Source organism: Ornithorhynchus anatinus, chromosome 21, assembly GCF_004115215.2.
Source record: "Ornithorhynchus anatinus isolate Pmale09 chromosome 21, mOrnAna1.pri.v4, whole genome shotgun sequence".
NCBI classification, from domain to species: Eukaryota; Metazoa; Chordata; class Mammalia; order Monotremata; family Ornithorhynchidae; genus Ornithorhynchus; species Ornithorhynchus anatinus.
In genome coordinates this window covers 6301336-6319192 of record NC_041748.1, presented here as the reverse complement: position 1 = coordinate 6319192, position 17857 = coordinate 6301336, and the positions used below count along the sequence as shown (strand labels likewise).

The window sequence follows — 17857 nt, the reverse complement described above, 5'->3', positions numbered from 1 at the left end:
TGTACTGAGAGCCTACTGCGTGCAGAACACTGTACTGAGCTCTGTGGAGAGTACAATGGAACAGAGTTGATAGACATGTTCTCCGCACACCAGAGGGAGTCGGACATGAAAATAAAGTACCGTTAAGGACGTAAGTGCTACGGGACCGAGGGTGGGGAGGATGTCAAGTGCTTAAAGGGGACAGATCCCAGGGTAAGGACGATGCAGAAGGGAGAAGGAGAAGGGAGCTTGCGATCACTGTAACGGACACATTTCCTCGCCCTCAGTGAGCTTACATTCCGTCAGCCTGAAGGTTTCTTGGGCCTGAGCTTTTGGAGCGTAGTACGATTCATCCGGAATCAAGAAAAGAGGGAGAGAAGAGGAAGTGGTCTGTTGCCCCGTGAATTTAAACGTGTCCTCTGGGGCTCATTTCCACCTTTACTTAGGTCTGGACCTTTCCAAAGCCAAGCCGGTTTGGGGATTTTTACTGTTTTTATGATATTGGTTAAAAAGTTACTACGTTTCAAACGCCGTTCTAAGCTCTAGAGTTGGCATTAGAGCCCGCATGGGGTTCACAGTCTAAGTAGGAGGGAGCACATGTATTCAGTCCCCATTATGCAGGTGAGGAAAAGGAGGCACAGAGAAGTGAAGTGACTTGCCAAAGTCACACAGCAAGCAATTGACACAGCTGGGATAAGAACCCAGCTCCTCGGACTCCCACGCCTGTTCTCTTTCCACTAGGCCACGCTGCTTCTCTTCCGTGCTGTTTCCACTTTGGAGTAAGTTCCGCTTTGTCCCTGAGAAACTACGTGTGCCCATGTCCTTTTCTGAATCAGCCAGGGCATTTCCCAGGGCCCTGGCAAATAATAATAATAATGATAATAATAACTGTGGTACTTGTTAAGAGCTTGCGCTGTGCAAGCAGTGTTCTAAGTACTGGGTTAGATAGAAGATAATCAGGTCGGACACAGTCCCTGTCCCGCATGGGCTCACAGTCTTAATGCCAATTTTACAGGTGAGGTAACTGAGGCACAGAGAAGTGAAGTGACTTGCCCTAGGCCACACAGCAGATAAGGGGCAGAGGTGGAATTAGAAAGCAGGTCCTCTGACTCCAAGGCCTGCGCTCTAGCCACTAGGTCACACTACTGATCAGCCTAGTCCGGTCACTCCCCTCCACGCGTGGAGCAGGGCTAGGAGTCTCCGCCACCTCCCCCAACTGCCCCCTCCTCTCCCCTTCCTTCACTCAGTCAGTCAATCCATCAGTGGAATTTATCGAGTGCTTACCGGATGCGGAAGACTACACTAAGCACACGGGAGAGTAATAATAGTCATCATTAAGATACTTGTTAAGTGCTTACTATGTGCAAAGCACTGTTCTAATTGCTGGGGTAGATACCAGTTAATCTTGTTGGACACAGCCTCTGTGCCGCATGGGGCTCACGCTCTGCATGGCTCAGAGAAGCAGCGTGGCTCAGTGGAAACAGCCCGGGCTTGGGAGTCAGAGGTCATGGGTTCAGATCCCGGCTCTGCCACTTGGCAGCTGTGTGACTGCGGGCAAGTCACTTCACTTCTCTGTGCCTCGGTGACCTCATCTGTAAAATGGGGATGAAGACCGTGAGCCCCACGTGGGACAACCTGATTACCCTGTATCTACCCCAGCGCTTAGAACAGTGCTCTGCACGTAGTAAGGGCTTAACAAATACTGACATTTTTATTCCCATTATCCAGATAAAGTAGCTGAGGTGAAGTGACTTCTTCTTCTGACTCCTTCTGACTCCCAGGCCCATGCTCTTCTATCCACTAAGTCATGCACGATAGGTTTGGTAGACAATCCCTGCTCTCTAGGAGCTTGCAATCTAATAGGGGAGGCAGACACAAATAAAATAAATTACAGATAAAGGAAGTAGCAGAATATAAAGATATGTATATGGGGCAGGGGATGGGGTAAGAAGTGCTCATGGGCCCAAGTACATAGGTTGACGGAGGAAAGAGAGAGAATAGGGTGGGACGATGAGACGCTTGAATCCTTCTGGCGTCCCGAGCCCCCGCCCAATTCCATCCTGGAGGCAGGTCTCCCCACCTCTGATGTCAGTCCTTGGCTGTTCCGGAGTCTCAAATTTGGGGGTTTTAATCGAGAGCGGGACTCCACGCAGTCCTGCCCAGGGGTCAATCCCGGCCGTGACGTCCGTGGCTCGGAAACCCCACCCTTATCTGATAGGACCAGGACCGGGGAAGAAGGGCTCCCTCCTCATCCTCGTCCTTGTCCTTGTGCCACTCACGATTGGTGCATCTGCTCAAGCCAAGGCACACCCCTCCGCCTCATTTGCGTTCCAGGTTTTGACCTTCACCTTCACCATCAGATCATCTTGCTCATGTCCGTTTCTTAGAGATCGACCACTCGGTGGTATTTACTGAGCCCTCGTCACGTGCGGAGCACTGTTCTGAGGGCTTGGGAGAGTATAATAGAATTGGTAGTCACGTTCCCTGCCGACAATGAACAGATAGATCATCATGCCCCTTGCTTCTCTGCTGCCAGCTGTAACTCACTGTAAGCTCCTTTAAGGGCAGGGATCACGTTTGCCTACTCCATTGTGCTCTCCCGGGCACTTATCCCAGTGCTCCGCACACTTCTCTGCTGTGTTGGGCAAATCACTTCACTTCTCTGTGCCTCAGTTGCCTCATCTGTAAAATGGGGATTGAGAATGTGAGCCCCATGTGGGGCAGGGACTGTGTCCAACCCGCTTTTCTTATAACCACCCCATTGCTTAGAACAGTGCCTGGCACATAGTAAGCGCTTCGAAGATACCATAGTTCTTTCTAATTACTACAGTAAATGCTCACTAAATGTTCTAGACTGCAAGCTCATTGTGGGCGGGAAGTGTGACTACCAACTCTGTTATATTTTTATATTGTATTCTCCCAAGCACTCAGCCTACTGGATAGAGCATGGACCTGGAAGTCAGAAGGTCCTGGGTTCTAATCCCACTCCGCCACTTGTTTCCTGTGACCTTGGGAAAGTCACTTCACTTTTCTGGGCCTTTTACCTCATTTGTAAAATGGGGATTAAGACTTGAGCCTCATGCGGGTCAGGGACTGTGTCCAACCTGATTAGCGTGCATCTACCTCAGTGCTTGACACATAATAAATGCTTAATGAATACCATCATTATCATTATTATTATTATTATTATCGTTCATTCAGAACTGTGCTTTGCACACAGTAAACCTTTATAAATATGATTGATTGATCTGCAGCTGCCCCACCCTATCCCTCTGCAATTTGTGAAGTCTAAATCTTATGTATCAGCCACCCCAGCACATACCTCAAATCTTCAAATCCCCAAGTCCAACAGACAGTGACTCTCCCCCACTTCAAAGCCTTATTAATAATGTTGGTATTTGTTAAGCGCTTACTATGTGCAGAGCACCGTTCTAAGCACTGGGGTAGATACAGGGTCATCAGGTTGTCCCACATGAGGCTCCCGGTTAATCCCCATTTTACAGATGAGGTCACTGAGGCACAGAGAAGTGAAGTGACTCGCCCGCAGTCACACAGCTGCCAAGTGGCAGAGCCGGGATTCGAACCCATGACCTCTGACTCCCAAGCCCGGGCTCTTGCCACTGAGCCACGCCGCTTGAAGGCGCATCTCCTCCAAGAGGCCTTTCCTTGACTAAGCCCCGCTTTCCTCTCCTCCCACTCCCTTCCGTGTCATCCTCACTTGCTCCCTTTATTCATCGGCCCCCCCAGCCCCACAGCACTTAGGTCCATATCTGTCATTTATTTATTTCTATTAATGTCCGTCTCCCCTTCCAGACCGTAAGCTCAATGTGGGCAGTGAATGTGCTTGTTTATTGTTATATTGTAGTCTTCCAAGCACTTAATACAGTGCTCTGCACACAGTAAGCGCTCAATAAATACAACTGAATGAATGAATGATCATCCGTGGCTTGGGTTGAACCAGGGGGGCTAGCGGCATCCATCTTCCGGAAGCCGCTTTCTGTCCAGCTCCCAAGCCGCAGGTCGGTGAGATACTCACCAGACAGCGAAGCTCCTGCCTGACTCCAGGAGGCTGCCCACCCCTGGCCCTCAGCAATCAATCGTAATTTACTGGGCGGCTTATTGCGCGCAGAGCGCCCTACTGAGTGCTGAGCGATGGTTTCTGGCTCTTCCCAGGGAACTAAAAGAGAAGATTCAGCCCGAGATCATTGAGCTCGTCAAGCAGCAGCGGCTGAACCGCCTCGTGGAGGGGACCTGCTTCAGGAAACTCAATGCCCGGAGGAGACAAGGTGCGTGCGATTGTAGCGTTAGTCTGTTGTAGCGCTGGACTCGTCAAGCGCCTTCACTGTCCAAAGCACTGTGACCCCTCCATGGCCTAGGGGAAAGAGCATGGGCCTGGAAATCATGGGACCCTGGGTTGTGATCCCAGCTCCTCCACTTGCCTGCTGTGTGACCTTGGGGAGGTCACTCCCTCTGTGCCTCAGTTTCCCGATCTGTGAATATGGATTAAATTCACCTCCCTCTGACTGGAGTAAGAATGGGCCTGGGGGTCAGAAGAACCCCAGCTCTGCTATTTATCTGCTGTATGACTTTGGGCAAGTCACTCAACTTCTCTGTGCCTCAGTTACCTCATCTGTAAAATGGGGATTAAGACCGTGAGTCCCACGTGGGACGACCTGATTACCTTGTATCTACTCCAATGCTGAGAACAGAATCTGGCACATAGTAAGTGCTAAATAAGTACTATAATTATGATAATTATTACTTTACTTCCCTGGGACTCAGTTACCTCATCTATAAAATGGGGATTAAGACTGTGCACTCCATGTGGGATAGGCACTGTGTCTAACCTGATAATCTTGTATCTGCTCCAGGATTTAAAAGAGTGCCTGACAAATAGCAAGCACTTTACAAATACCATTTTTTTAAAAAAATTACTTCCCCATCTGTCATCTGTTCATTTCTATTAATGTCCGTCTCCCCTTCTAGACCGTAAGCTCATTGTGGGCAGTCAATGTGCTTGTTTATTGTTATATTGTAGTCTTCCAAGCACGTAATACAGTGCTCTGCACACAGTAAGCGCTCAATAAATACAATTGAATTTTGGCCTCCCCACCCTCTGTCGACATACAAAGAGCCAGGTATTATGTTCCCCATTTTACAGAGGAGGAAACCGAGGCCTGGAGAGATTGGGTGACTTGGCCAAAACCACACTGCTGGCTAGTTGCCGAGCAGGGGTTGGAGTCCAGGTTTCCAGGGGCCCCAAAAAGGTCAGGTTGGACCTGAGAGGACACTGAATTAGAGGTAGGTAGCTGGGAGGTCTAGGGTTTGGGGGGGTCTTTTTTTTTAAAATGGTATTTCTTAAGTGCTTAGTCCGTTCCAGACACTGTACTAAGTGCTGGGATAGATACAAGCTAATCAGGTTGGGGACAGTCCATGTCCTACATGGGGCTCACAGTCCTAATCCCCATCTGACAGATGAGGGAACTGAGGCACAGAAACTAATAATAATAATAATCATGGTATTCCTAAAGTGTTTACTCTGTGCCGGGTACTGTACTAAGAACCGTAAGCCTGTCAAAGGGCATGGACTGTCTCCATCTGTTACCGATTTGTATATTCCAAGCGCTTAGTACAGTGCTCTGCACATAGTAAGCGCTCAATAAATACTATTGAATGAACTAGGGTGGATGCGAGCAAATTGGATTAGACACAGGCCCTGATGACGGTTTCGATCCCCATGTTACAGATGAGTGAACTGAGGCCCGGAGAAGTGAGGTGACTTGCCCAAGGTCATCCTATAAACACGAAGCGTGGCCAAGATTAGAGCCCAGATCCTTCTGTCTCCCAGGCCCAGGCTCTGTCTACTTGGCCATGCTCCTTCTCAAGATAAGGTCTTGGAAACCTTATGCCATCCTGAAAGGACTGAGCTGTCCCTGGCATCCTGTGCCTGGTAGTTTGCCCCCACCGACTGGGGCCAGGGCACTGAGAACACCCCCATGCCCACCCCCAGGTCTGGGCAAGCCCCACCCAGCCCCAGGACTACGTGTCTGATCGTGGCACAAGGACCCTTGGAGAAATCATGTGCTAGTGACTCCTCTGCCAATCCCCGCCGCCCCCACCCCCCACCGACGGCAAGATGGCACCCCTAACTCTCCCCTCTTCCCCACTAGCCACCCCGACAGTGTCAGAGCATAGACACCCCCCCGCCTGGAGGATCGATCCAAGCCCCGCCCCGGACTCGTCGATTTTTCTGGCCCTCCCTCCAGTTCCAGAGGGCCCACTCCCTTCATCCTGGTGGGGTGGAATTAGGCAATGGGAATCCCAGATTCACCCCACCCGTTCCCTTCATGAGAGCCTAGGGACTTTCATCTCAATCTGAGAAGAGTCAGCTAAAGGGAAGGGGCGGGGAGGTGGGCAATGGACACCCAAGGAAAGGTGGAAATACTGACAATAAACCAAGCCAGAGAGAAAGCAAGGATGTCCACGGGGATGATAAGAGACAGATACTGATGGCTCAAAGGGCAGTTTTCACCTCTTGGATGTTCCATTAGAGCAGCAAGGAGCCAAACAGTTTTGGGCAAGTCACTGAACTTCTCTCATCAGCAAAATAGGGATTCTATTTTATTTTTTTTACTGGTACTTGATAAGCACTTAACGATGTGCCCGGCCCCATTCTAAGAGTGGGGGTAGATACAAGCTAATCAGGTTGGACACAGTCACTGTTCCACGTGGGGCTCACGGTCTTAATCCCCTTTTTATAGATGAGGGAACTGAGGCACAGAGAAGTGAAGCGATTGCTATCTCACCACTGACCCCTCTCTCACATCCTGTCTCTGGCCTGAAATGCTCCCCTTCCTCATATCCAACAATCACTTTCCTTTTCAAAGCCTTATTGAAGGGACATCTCCTCCAAGAGGCCTTCCCTGACTTGCTCCCTGTATTCATCCCGATTAGACTGTAAGCCCGTCAGTGGGCAGGGATTGTCTCTATCTGTTGCCGAATTGTACATTCCAAGCGCTTAGTACAGTGTTCTGCACATAGTAAGTGCTCAATAAATACTATTGAATGAATCCCCCTTCCCAGCTCCACAGGATTTATGTACCTATCTGTAATTTGCTTATTTCTATAAATGTCTGTCTCTCCCTCTAGACTGTAAACTCGTTGTGGGCAGGGAATTTGTCCGATATTGTTATAATGCATTAGAAGCAGCCTGACCTAGTGTTTAGAGCGTGGGCCTGGAAATCAGAAAGACTTGGGTTTTAATCCCAGCTCCATCAGTTGTCTGTTGTGTGACCTTGGGCAAGTCACTTAACTTCTGTGTCTCGGTTACCTCATCTGTAAAATGGGGAGTAAGACTGTGAGCCCCATTAGGGACAGGGACTGTGTCCAACCCGATTCGCTTGTATCTCCCCCATTGCTTCGTACCTAGTAAGGCTTTAACAAATGCCATACAAAAAAAAAAAGTAAGCTCTCAATAAATACGATTAAATGAGTGACTGACTATTGCAGGGTGGCATAGCAGAGAAAATGGTACTGAATGTCATTAGAGTTTGGGCTCTAGGGATTGTAGATATGAGTGGTTGACCCCAAAGCTCTGTGTTCAAGCCCTCCCAGACGGGGAGGAGAGTGAAGTAGGGAGGTGGAAATGCCTGGAGCTCAATGGAGACATTCATTCAATCATATTTACTGAGCACTTACTGTGTGCAAAGCACTGTACTAAGCTCTTGGGAGAGTACAATACAACAACAGACCTTTCCGGTCCACCGTGAGTTCACAGTCTAGAGGGGGAGACAGACATTAATATAAATAAATAGATAGACAAATTGTAGGTGTATACAGATAAATACATATGTGCTGTGGGGATGGGAGGGAGGATGAATGAAGGAGCAAGTAAGAGCGGCACAGAAGGGAGTGGGAGAAGAGGAGAGGAGGGCTTAGTCAGGGAAGGCTTCTTGGAGGAGGTGGGCCTTCCATAAGGTTTTGAAGGGGAGAGAGAGTAATTGTCGGTTTTGAGGAGGGAGGGCTTTCCAGGCCAGAGGTAGGATGTGGGCGAGAGGCCGGTGGCGAGGTAGATGAGATCGACCTGACACCTGATCTGTCAAATGCTTCCTTCCTCAGACAAATTCTGGTATTGCCGCCTGTCTCCCAACCACAAGGTCCTGCATTATGGAGATCTGGAAGAAAACCCCCAGGGAGAAGTCCCTCATGATTCCCTCCAAGACAAAAGTAAGTCGTATCCAAAGGCCCCAGTCCCAGACCCCGGTGGAAAACATCCCCATCACCCAGCCAAGGCCCGGGTCTGGGAAAGGCCTGGCCTCACTGGACCCCACGTGGCCCGCCCACCGGGAATCCTGGCCGGTCGGTTAGGCCCTTGAATTGCTGAACAAGAGTTGAACAAGCAAAAATAATTATAATAATGATGGTATTTGTTAAGTGTTGACTATGTCCCAGTCACTGTGCTAGGGAGGATGCAAGCAAATTGGGTTGGACACAAGTCCCTGTCCCATATGGGGCTCCCGGTCTCAATCTCCATCTCACAGACGAGGTCACGGAGGCACAGGGAAGTGAAGTGACTAGCCCAAGGTCACATAGCAGACAAGCAGAAGAGCCGAATGATCAGATGAATGTATCATAAAATATGAAAATTAAAGTCTCTATGTGCTTGCATGCCGAGGATAGGAATAAAGTATAGAAGTGATGGCGCGGGTGAGGGACTGATGCTCCTGGAGTCTTCTGAATTATTGGGAAATTGTTATATTGTACTCTCCCAGATATATAGTATGGTGCTCTGCACACAGGGCTCAATAAATATCAATTTTTTCTTTTTGGTATTTGTTAAGCACTTACTAAGAGCCAGGCACTGTACTCAGGGCTGGGGTCGCTATAAGCTACTCAGGTTGGACATAGTTCATGTCCCACGTGGGGGTCCCAGTCTTTATCCCCATTTTACAGTTACCGGTCGGAGTACCACCAATATCTGTCAAATCTGCCGGACCCCAGCTCTCCCCATCCTTAAACCATCTTCAAATCCCCCATCGATCAGCGCAGCCTAGCGAATAGAGCAGAAGGATCTGGTTCTAATCACAGCTCCGCCACCTGTCTGCTCTGTGACCTTGGGCAAGTCACTTCACTCCTCTGTGCCTCAGTTACCTCTCCGTAAAATGGGGTTTAAGACTGTGATTCCCCATTTGGGACAGGGACCGTGTCCAACCCGATTAGCTTGTATGTACCCCGGCGCTTAGTACGGGGCCCGGATCAGAGTAAGTGCTCAATGAATACCGTAAATGAGTGGGTGGAGAGCAAGTAGGGGCTGCCCAGGGACCCACTCTTAGAGGGGTATTGCCCCCCGCTCACCCAGGCACCTTACGAACCAGGCAATTCTTGCTATCATTGGCAATGCCCACCTTTATTCTGGGAACAAAGAGCTAAAGCTCCTCTCCCTGCCCAAGTGGGTCAGGAAGGGAAACATAATTTGGCGTCATAATAGTTTGTGCATTTATGATCCACAAACTCGTCACCCTGAGCCCAGGCCACGTCCCTCCTTCATAAATGGCCCTCAGCCAACCCCGGACCTGCCGGTGGAGGGGACAAGCTGACGCCCAGTATCGGCTCCCACCCAGGAGCAGTCGTTTTATTTATTGAGCGCTTACCGTGTGCGGGGGTCTGGGCTATGCCCCGGGAAAGAGTGTTCTAGTTTTGCCTCTTGCTTCTCCGCGGCTTTCCCACATTTAGAATGTACACGTTTTATGTTTGTGATTGCAGTGCCGGTGGCAGATATCAAATCCCTTGTGACGGGGAAAGATTGCCCTCATATGAAAGAGAAAGGAGCTCTTAAACAAAACAAGGTACTATTTTCCCCTCCGTGTGGTTGAGTCGGGGCACATCCTCCACTTCAGCTGGGTATTGGGGGGTCCTTTTCTCCAGCAGCGGTGATCTCCCTGTGCCCTCTATCCATAATTTATTGATTTATAGCTTATGCCTGTCTCCCTGTCTAGACTGAATCTCCTTTTGAGTGGGGAACAGTTCTCTCAAATCTGTGACACTGTACTCTCCCAAGCATTTAGTGAGGTGCTCTGCACCCAGTAAGCGCTCAAGAAATATGATTGATTGATTGATTAATTGACCAGTATCCAGCCTCTTCAGCCTCCCCTCTCTCTCCGCTTCTCGTCTCATCCTTTCCCTCACATCCTCAGATGCTCACGCTAGCCTCCCCATCCCGACACCCACTCGAGACTGGAAGCCTCTTGCGGGCAGGAATCACGACTTCTGTTTTTCGGTTTGTTTTTTCCCCGAGGATGTGGCTCAGAGCCCAGAGGGAATGAAGAATGGTGATCTCTGCGTAAGGAGCTATGGTCAGAGCTGGGCGGATGGTGGCTGTGAATGTCAGACTCTCAGCCTTGAGAAGCCCGAACCTCTTCCCAGTACCTCTCATTGTCTACAGATTCATTCATCCATTCATTCGATCATACTTATTGAGCGCATACTATGCACAAAGCGCTTGGGAGAGTCCAATATAACAATAGACAGACACATTCCTGCCACAACCAGCTCACAGTCTAGAGGGGGAGATAGACATTAATATAAATAAATAAATGCGCTACATTACATGGCCACCTCCCGGCTTTCCTGTCGGTTTTGTATTTTAATTGTTCCTTCCTTAATATCTTTCACCCGTCCCCTCTCATCTCCCTTATTCATAAATTGTGAACCGCTAGAGGGCCATGGACCGTGTCCAATTTTCAGCTGTGTACTTTTCCCAGTGCTTAGCACAGGGCTCTGCGCACTGAAAGCGTTGACCAAAATTCATTCAATCGTATTTATTAAGTGCTTACTGAGTGCTGAGCACTGTACTGAGCATTTGAGAAAGAACAATACAACAATAAACAGTGACAATCCCTGCCCACAGCGAGCTCGCAGCCTAAATACCAAGAGGGGGTCTCCTGGGGGGTGAGCTCGGGCTGGGCGCTGGCCTGGAAGAGGGGGAGGCAGGGCCCGGCCTAATCTGGCAGCAGAGCCGTGGGGATCCACGGCTCACGGTGGAACCAAGCGGAACCCACGGCATCCCAACACTGATCCCCGATGGGATTTATTTCCTCCCGTCGCTTCCGGGTCCTCCCAGAGGACAGCGGAGGCTCTGAGCCTCTGGAGGCCAAGAGCTGCCCCACCCCTCGTCACATGAACCCCGACTCGTTCGCCCCGGGGCTCCACCTTCTTCTAGTGAGTCTAGCTGTGCTTGCAGGAGCTGCTGGAATTGGCTTTCTCGGTCTTGTCCGACTCCAACGGCCACCTCAACTTCATCGCTCCCGACAAGCACGAGGTGAGCACTGATCCACGGGGAGCCCGGGGGGGAATTTAAGCCATCCTCCAGCCAGAAAAACAAAATGGAAAAAGAACCGACTGAGAAGAAACGATTGCGTAAAAGTCGTTCTTCCACACATAGGCGCTCTCTGATGGGAGGCTCATCTGAATGGGGGGGCCCCGAAGCAGTACCCCACGAGAAGCAGTGTTGCCTAGTGGATAGAGCGCAGGCCTGGGAGTCAGAAGTCCTGGGTTCTGACCCCGGCTCCGCCACTTGTCTGTTGTGTGACCTTAGGCAAGTCACTTCCCTTCTCTGGGTCTCAGTTCCCTCATCTGTATAATGGAGATTAAGAGCAGTATGACCTAGTGGATAGAGTACAGGCCTGGGGGTCAGACGACCTGGGTTCTAATCCTGACTCTGCCACTTGCCTGCTGTGTGACCTTGGGCAAGTTACTTCACTCTTCTCTCTGCCTTAGTTCCCTCATCTGCAAAATTGGGATTCGATCCCTGTTCTTCCTCCTATTTACTGTGAGCCCCATGTAGAACCTGATTATCTTGTATTTGCCCCAGCACTCGGTAAAGTGCTTGGCACATAGAAAGCACTTAACAAATATTATTATTATTATTATTCCCCCAAGTCAATAGAACCCAACCCTAAAGGGATCTGTGACCATCCTGGTGGTCTGACCTAGTTGGGAGAGTTGGATCTAATTCAGGGAAGATGGTCCAGTCTGGGTTCTTGACAATTCCCATCTATTGACCCCAAACACACAAACCAACCCAACAGCCCAAAGACGACCACTGTACATTCCTGCGCCCTGGACCGATCCAAGATCTAGACACTAAAGAGCCAGATTAGCCAGGTGGTTCAGGTTAGCGAGATGGTTTAGATTTGTGAGATGCTAATTTACACTTGGGTTTATACCTTTTAGTCGCCCGTCCTTCAGCCCCATAGCACTTTATGTACAGATCCATCATTCGTTTATATTAGCGTTCATTCATTTGATTGTGTTTATTGAGTGCTTGCTGGGTGCAGAGCACTGTACTAAGCGTTCAGGAGAATACAAAACAACAATAAATTGACACATTTCCTGCCCACAATAAACTCACGGTCTAGAGGACTGTTTCCTCCCCTTCTAGACTGTAATCTCCTTGTGGGCAGGGAAGGTGTCTGCCAACTCTGCTACGCTGTACTCGCCCAACCGCTTAGTACAGTACTCTGCACACAGTAAGCATTCGATAAATACAACTGATTGACCGACTGATTGAGGTGGTTCAGATTAGTGAGGATTCAGATTAGTGAGGTGGGTGAGTCGAGGTGATTCAGGTTAGCAAGATGCTTCAGATGAGCGAAGTGGTTCAGGGAAGCGAGGATTCAGATTAGCAAGATGCATCAAGTTAATGAGGTAGTTATAGTTAGCAAGGTGGCTCTATTTAGCGAGGTGTTTCTATTTAGGTCACGGTGGTTAGGCTTTCTGGTTAGTGAGGTGTTTCTAGTTAGTGAGGTGGTTCTGGTTAGTGATGTGGTTCTGGTTAGTGAGGTGGTTCTAGTTAGTTGGTTCTGGTTAGTGAGGGGGTTCTGGTTGGTGAGGTGGTTCTAGTTAGGGGGTTCTGGTTAGTGAGGTGTTCTAGTTGGTTCTGGTTAGTGAGGTGGTTTTAGTTAGTGAGGGGGTTCTGGTTGATGAGATGGTTCTAGTTAGGGGGTTCTGGTTAGTGAGGGGGTTCTAGTTAATGAGGGGAATCTGGTTGGTGAGGTGGTTCTAGTTAGGGGGTTCTGGTTAGTGAGGGGGTTCTAGTTAATGAGGGGGTTCTGGTTGGTGAGGTGGTTCCAGTTAGGGGGTTCTGGTTAGTGAGATGGTTCCAATTAGTGAGGGGGTTCTGGTTAGTGAGATCGTGTTCTCTAGCGGGGTTTCACATGTCCCTTAAACTCAGGCAGAGGAGAGGAGGCCACCGTCTGCATTAAAGACACAGCCTGTTTTCCCTTTATTTTCATTTATTTCTCATTGTTCATCCCGGAACTTTGGAAATTTCAAAAATAGCTCCCGTTTCTTTGTATTCTCCTGATTCTTTTTCACAATTATTTGAAAGGGAAAAGATTTTTTTTCAAAGAATTCTCCTGGCAGTGCCGTGGGAATTCTATTCTGAATGTCCCCATTCTTTCTCTTTGTCATTTTGTTACATCTTGCTATCTTCTGCCTTTTGAAGCACGCTGTCAACCCTATTTAAAACCCACCTCTGAGCACGAAAACCCAGGGAAAGAGGCATTTGTAAGCTAAAGTAGCAGAGGTGGTTGATTTCACTTCTCAGCTGGTAAAGTGGAACACCACTTCAGGATTTAGAATCTTTTATTTTTAGAAGATATGCCCGTGGGTGGGTTGTTGGCCCTATGGCTGTTCTGCGATGCCCTCGGGCTAAATAGAAGAGATTAAGAGCCCAACTTTTGCCTCTCGGTCCCCCCACATCTTCTCCCAATTAAGAGTTTTCCCAATCTGTTGCCCGAGGGTAGCCACCGTCAAACACAACTGCTCTTCAATCGGGAGCAGGAAAGAATCAGGAAGCGGCTAGGGAGCAATGTGGCCTAGTGGTTAAAGCATGAGCCTCGGAGTCAGAAGGTCCTAGGTTCTAATCCCGGCTCGGCCACTTGTCTGCTGAGTGACCTTGAGCAAGTCGCTTCACTTCTCAGTCGGTCAATCGTTTTTATTGAGTGCTTTACTGAGTGAGGAACACTATATTAAGCGCTTTGGAAAGTACAATATAACAATAAACAATCGCATTCCCTGCCCACAAGGAGCTTACAGTCTGGGGGGGGGGGGTAGACAGACACCAATACAAATAAATAAAATAATCCCCATTTTGCAGATGAGGGAACTGAGGCACAGAGACTTACCTAGGGTCACACGACAGGTATACGGTGGAGCCAGAATTAGAACCCAGGTCCTCCGACTCCCAGGTCCGTGCTCTTTCCACTAGTCCATACAGCTTCTCCAGAAGGTAAAGTCTCCGTGGTCCTTCTGAAACCACACCCCCTCCAACTCGTTTGCTTTTGATAGAACCAGACCCGTTTTCAAAGAGCAAAGATTCCTTCTGAAATCGGTCACAGGGTGGGCCGTAGAATGGGGCGGAACCTAGTTGCGTGCAAACATCAGACGACGTGGAAGTGACCGGCGTCCACTGAGATCATTTCTAAGACCTGTGGGATTCATTAAGCGCGTACTCGTGTCCGGCACCGTGCTAAGAGCCAAGGTATTAATAATAGTAATTATGGTATTTGCTAAGTGCTTACTACTGTACTAGACACAAGCAAATCGGGTTGGACATAGTCCGGGTCCCGCAAGGGGCTCACAGTCTTGATCCCCATTTTACAGATGAGGGAACTGAGGCCCGGAGAAGTGAAGTGACTTGACCAAGGCCCACCCAGCAGACAAGGGGTGGATCCAGGATTAGAACCCGTGACCTTCTTACCCCCAGGCCCGTGCCCTATCCAGTACAACATGCCGCTTCACGGTGGCCGGGTGGTAGGGCCGTCACGCTGGGTTCCCCCAGCCGGGGGTCCTGCCCTACAGACGACGGGATTCCAGGAGCGACCGCCTCCAAGAATGGGGGGCAGCAGGAGCCATCCCAGACTCGGGTCTCTGAGATCCATTCCGGTCCCCACTGCCAGCCTGGCATCTAAGCGCAAGGACTAATACGGTCCTATGAGGGGAGGGGTGGGGTGTCCGTTCGTGCATGTGACGGTGTGTTTGTCTGTGAGAGCGTTGGCGTGGGTGTCTGCCAGCTCGCCGTGGGCAGGAAGTGTGTCTGTTATATTGCCTTATTGTTACGTCGTACTTTGGGTGAGTCACTTCACTTCTCCGGGCCTCAGTACCCTCATCCGTAAAATGGGGATCAGTAAGACCGTGAGCCCCACGTGGGGCAGTGACCGCGTCCAACCCGATTAACTTATACCTACCCCACCGCTTAGACCAGAGCCTGGCACGTAGCTTAGCGAGTACCATAATTATCATTACTCTCCCAAGCGCTTAGTACAGTACCCTGCAGCCGGTAAGCGCTCAATAAATATGACTGACCGCCCTGGGCCCGGGCTCAGCCTATGCCGGTGCAGGGTGTCCGCGTGGGCCGGGCCGGTGGGAGGTCGGCTCGTTCCTTTCGATCGCCAGGCGAAGAAGGAAGTGTGAGCAGATTCCTCTTTGGGGACTTGGTATCTGTGAACGGGTTGTATTTTTGCAAGCGGGAAACAAAACGAGAAATCGGGAATAGAAACGCGGAGGAGACGGTGGGATGTACGCTCGTGGAGTCGACGCCCTCCCTCCTGGGTCCCGAAGCGGCGCTCCGAGGAGCGGGGGAGTCAGAAACACAGACGGGGTCTCCTCTCTCGGTGCCCCGGGGCGGGAGGGTCAACCTGAGGTGGCTCGCCATCCCTGGAGACTCCAGGAGCCTCGGTGCCATCTCTGAGCGTCCCGCCTCCGCTCCCGTTCCCCCCACCCCGCCTCCGGAGTCTCACAGTGGTATCTTCAGTGGCCCCGCCCCCTGAAGCCCTGTGGCACCTCTCCCGCCCCCATTCCCTCCCCACTCCCTCCTTAGCCTCACGATGGCACCTTCTGTCCCTTCTGCCTTCCGCCCAGCTGGGCTTACTGCAGCCTGGTGGACCCTGTGTGTTCCCACCCCCTTCCCGCCCTCCCCATGGCACGTTCCAGCCCCCGTCCCTTACCCTCCTCCCCCCTCCCCCCTAATCTCGGGCGTATCGCGGCCTGGCGGTTTGATCGATCGACGGGCGGATGGGTGGGAGACGCCTCCGTGGAAGGGTCATCTCTGCCCTGCTCCACCGCGGTCGGTGGGGGGGAGGCCCCCTCCCCGCCCCATCAGGGGTCCTGAGCCCGTGGTCCTCCCCGGCAGTACTGCGTCTGGACGGACGGGCTGAACGTCCTGCTGGGCCACGACATGCAGAGCGAGCTGACCCGCAGCGACCTGGACACGCTGCTCAGCATGGAGATCAAGCTCCGCCTCCTGGACCTGGAGAACGTCCAGATCCCCGACGCGCCCCCGCCCGTGCCCAAGGAGCCCAGCAACTACGACTTCGTCTACGACGCCAACTGAGCCCGGGCTGCGGGGGTCCCGGACCGCCTCGGGGGCCCCCAGACTCCCCACTCCCACCCCTTCCGGCCCGCCGCCGGCCGGCCGCTCCACCGTGAGGGCCCAGGGTTGCCGGACGGAGCGAGGGGAGCTTCTGGGATCCGGGCCCGCCGCGAGGCTGTCGCCGAGGGACGGAAGGGAGAAGGGAGACACCAGCTGCTCCCCGTGCAGCCCCCTGCCCCCCGGAATCCGCCTCCCTCCCGCCCCTCCGGCCCGGTCCCAGCCTCAGTCCGGGCCCTGTCCACGCTTCGCATCCTCCTCGCCCTCGGACCGCTCCCATCTCGCTGGGCGGGGGTGGGCGGGGGGCCGGTGGGGGCGGCGGCCGCGCTCCGGTCCCCACCCGACACGGGTTCAATTTTTGTACAAAAGGGTCAAATATTTTAGGCCACCCAGGTCTCCTCGCTCTCCGTCTCCCTTCCCCTCGTTCTCTCCCTCCCCCACTCCCTCTCTCGTTCTCTCTCTCGCTCTCTCTTTAGATATAAATATATCTAAAGAAGAGATCTGGGAATGAGCGCGCATATCGGACCAGGAATTTTCACCCTTTCCATTCCACACACGTCCCTCGGGCCCCCAGCTTTGCTGTGGAATAAAATTGAAGCTGTGTCATCCCCAGGTCCGCTGTGGTCATTTGGGCCCCGAGAACCGGCTTCCCTGAGGAGAGGTCTCAGGGTCTCGGGCCGGCCGAGAGAGGCGCGGGCAACTTCACCGCCCCACCCCCTCCCTTCAGCCTCGCTCTGGGCTGGGACTCGTTCCGCCAGGCCCAGACCCAAGAGAAATAGGCTCAAACCCAAAAGACGGCTGACTGTGGACAAGGAAACATTTCAAGCCTGGTCCTCCCACCTCCTGGCGTTGGCTTGTGACTCATTTCCCTCTGGCATCTGCATTGGCCGCTGGGGTTGCCCCTGGCATTGACCTGGAGGGGGATGGAAGTCCTCATCGCTACCCACCTCTCCACCTGGGGGAAGCTGGTGAGCCAGTATTCCCCCCCTACACACTCCCCGAGAGCAAGGATTCAAGAGCAGGAAGGACGAGATCGAAGCACAGTGAGTAGGTTGCTATTAGAGGATCAGAGTCTGCGGGCTGGGTGGTAGTGGGAGATCCGCAAGTAGAGATAGGGAGAGAGCAAACTGGGTGCCTTAAAGCCGACATGCAGGAGTTTCTGCTTGATGCAAAGGATGGATCCTCAACCATTAGAGAAGCGGAGAGACGTAGAAAAGTGATCCAGGCAGGAGAGTGACGTACGGACCGGAGAGGGGAGAGACTGGAGGCGGCTAGGTCGCCAAAGAGGCTTCTGCAGTAGCCGAGGAGGATGCCACGGATTTTGGGAGCGGGGTGTTAACGGTTTGGAAGGAGAGGATTCTGGAGATCTAAAGATAGAACGGACGGGATCTGGTGACCGAATATGCCGGTTGAAGGAGAGAGGTGGTCAGGTTGCAGGTTTGGGAGACG

The 17857-nt window shown here is 51.6% G+C and overlaps 1 protein-coding gene across 3 annotated transcripts in view; it reads left to right on the top strand.

The window, feature by feature from the left end:
- ELMO1 (engulfment and cell motility 1) overlaps window positions 1-17020 on the top strand; it is a 211655-nt gene extending 194635 nt beyond the window's left edge. For all 3 annotated transcript variants that reach the window (XM_029048924.1, XM_029048923.1, XM_029048925.2), the window contains 5 exons: window positions 4153-4265; window positions 8098-8205; window positions 9742-9824; window positions 11219-11296; window positions 16172-17020. In XM_029048924.1, the coding sequence (XP_028904757.1) occupies window positions 4153-4265; window positions 8098-8205; window positions 9742-9824; window positions 11219-11296; window positions 16172-16372 (583 nt within the window). In that variant the 3' untranslated portion in view covers window positions 16373-17020. The remainder of the gene's footprint in view (window positions 1-4152; window positions 4266-8097; window positions 8206-9741; window positions 9825-11218; window positions 11297-16171) is intronic.
- Window positions 17021-17857: the final 837 nt, after the last annotated feature.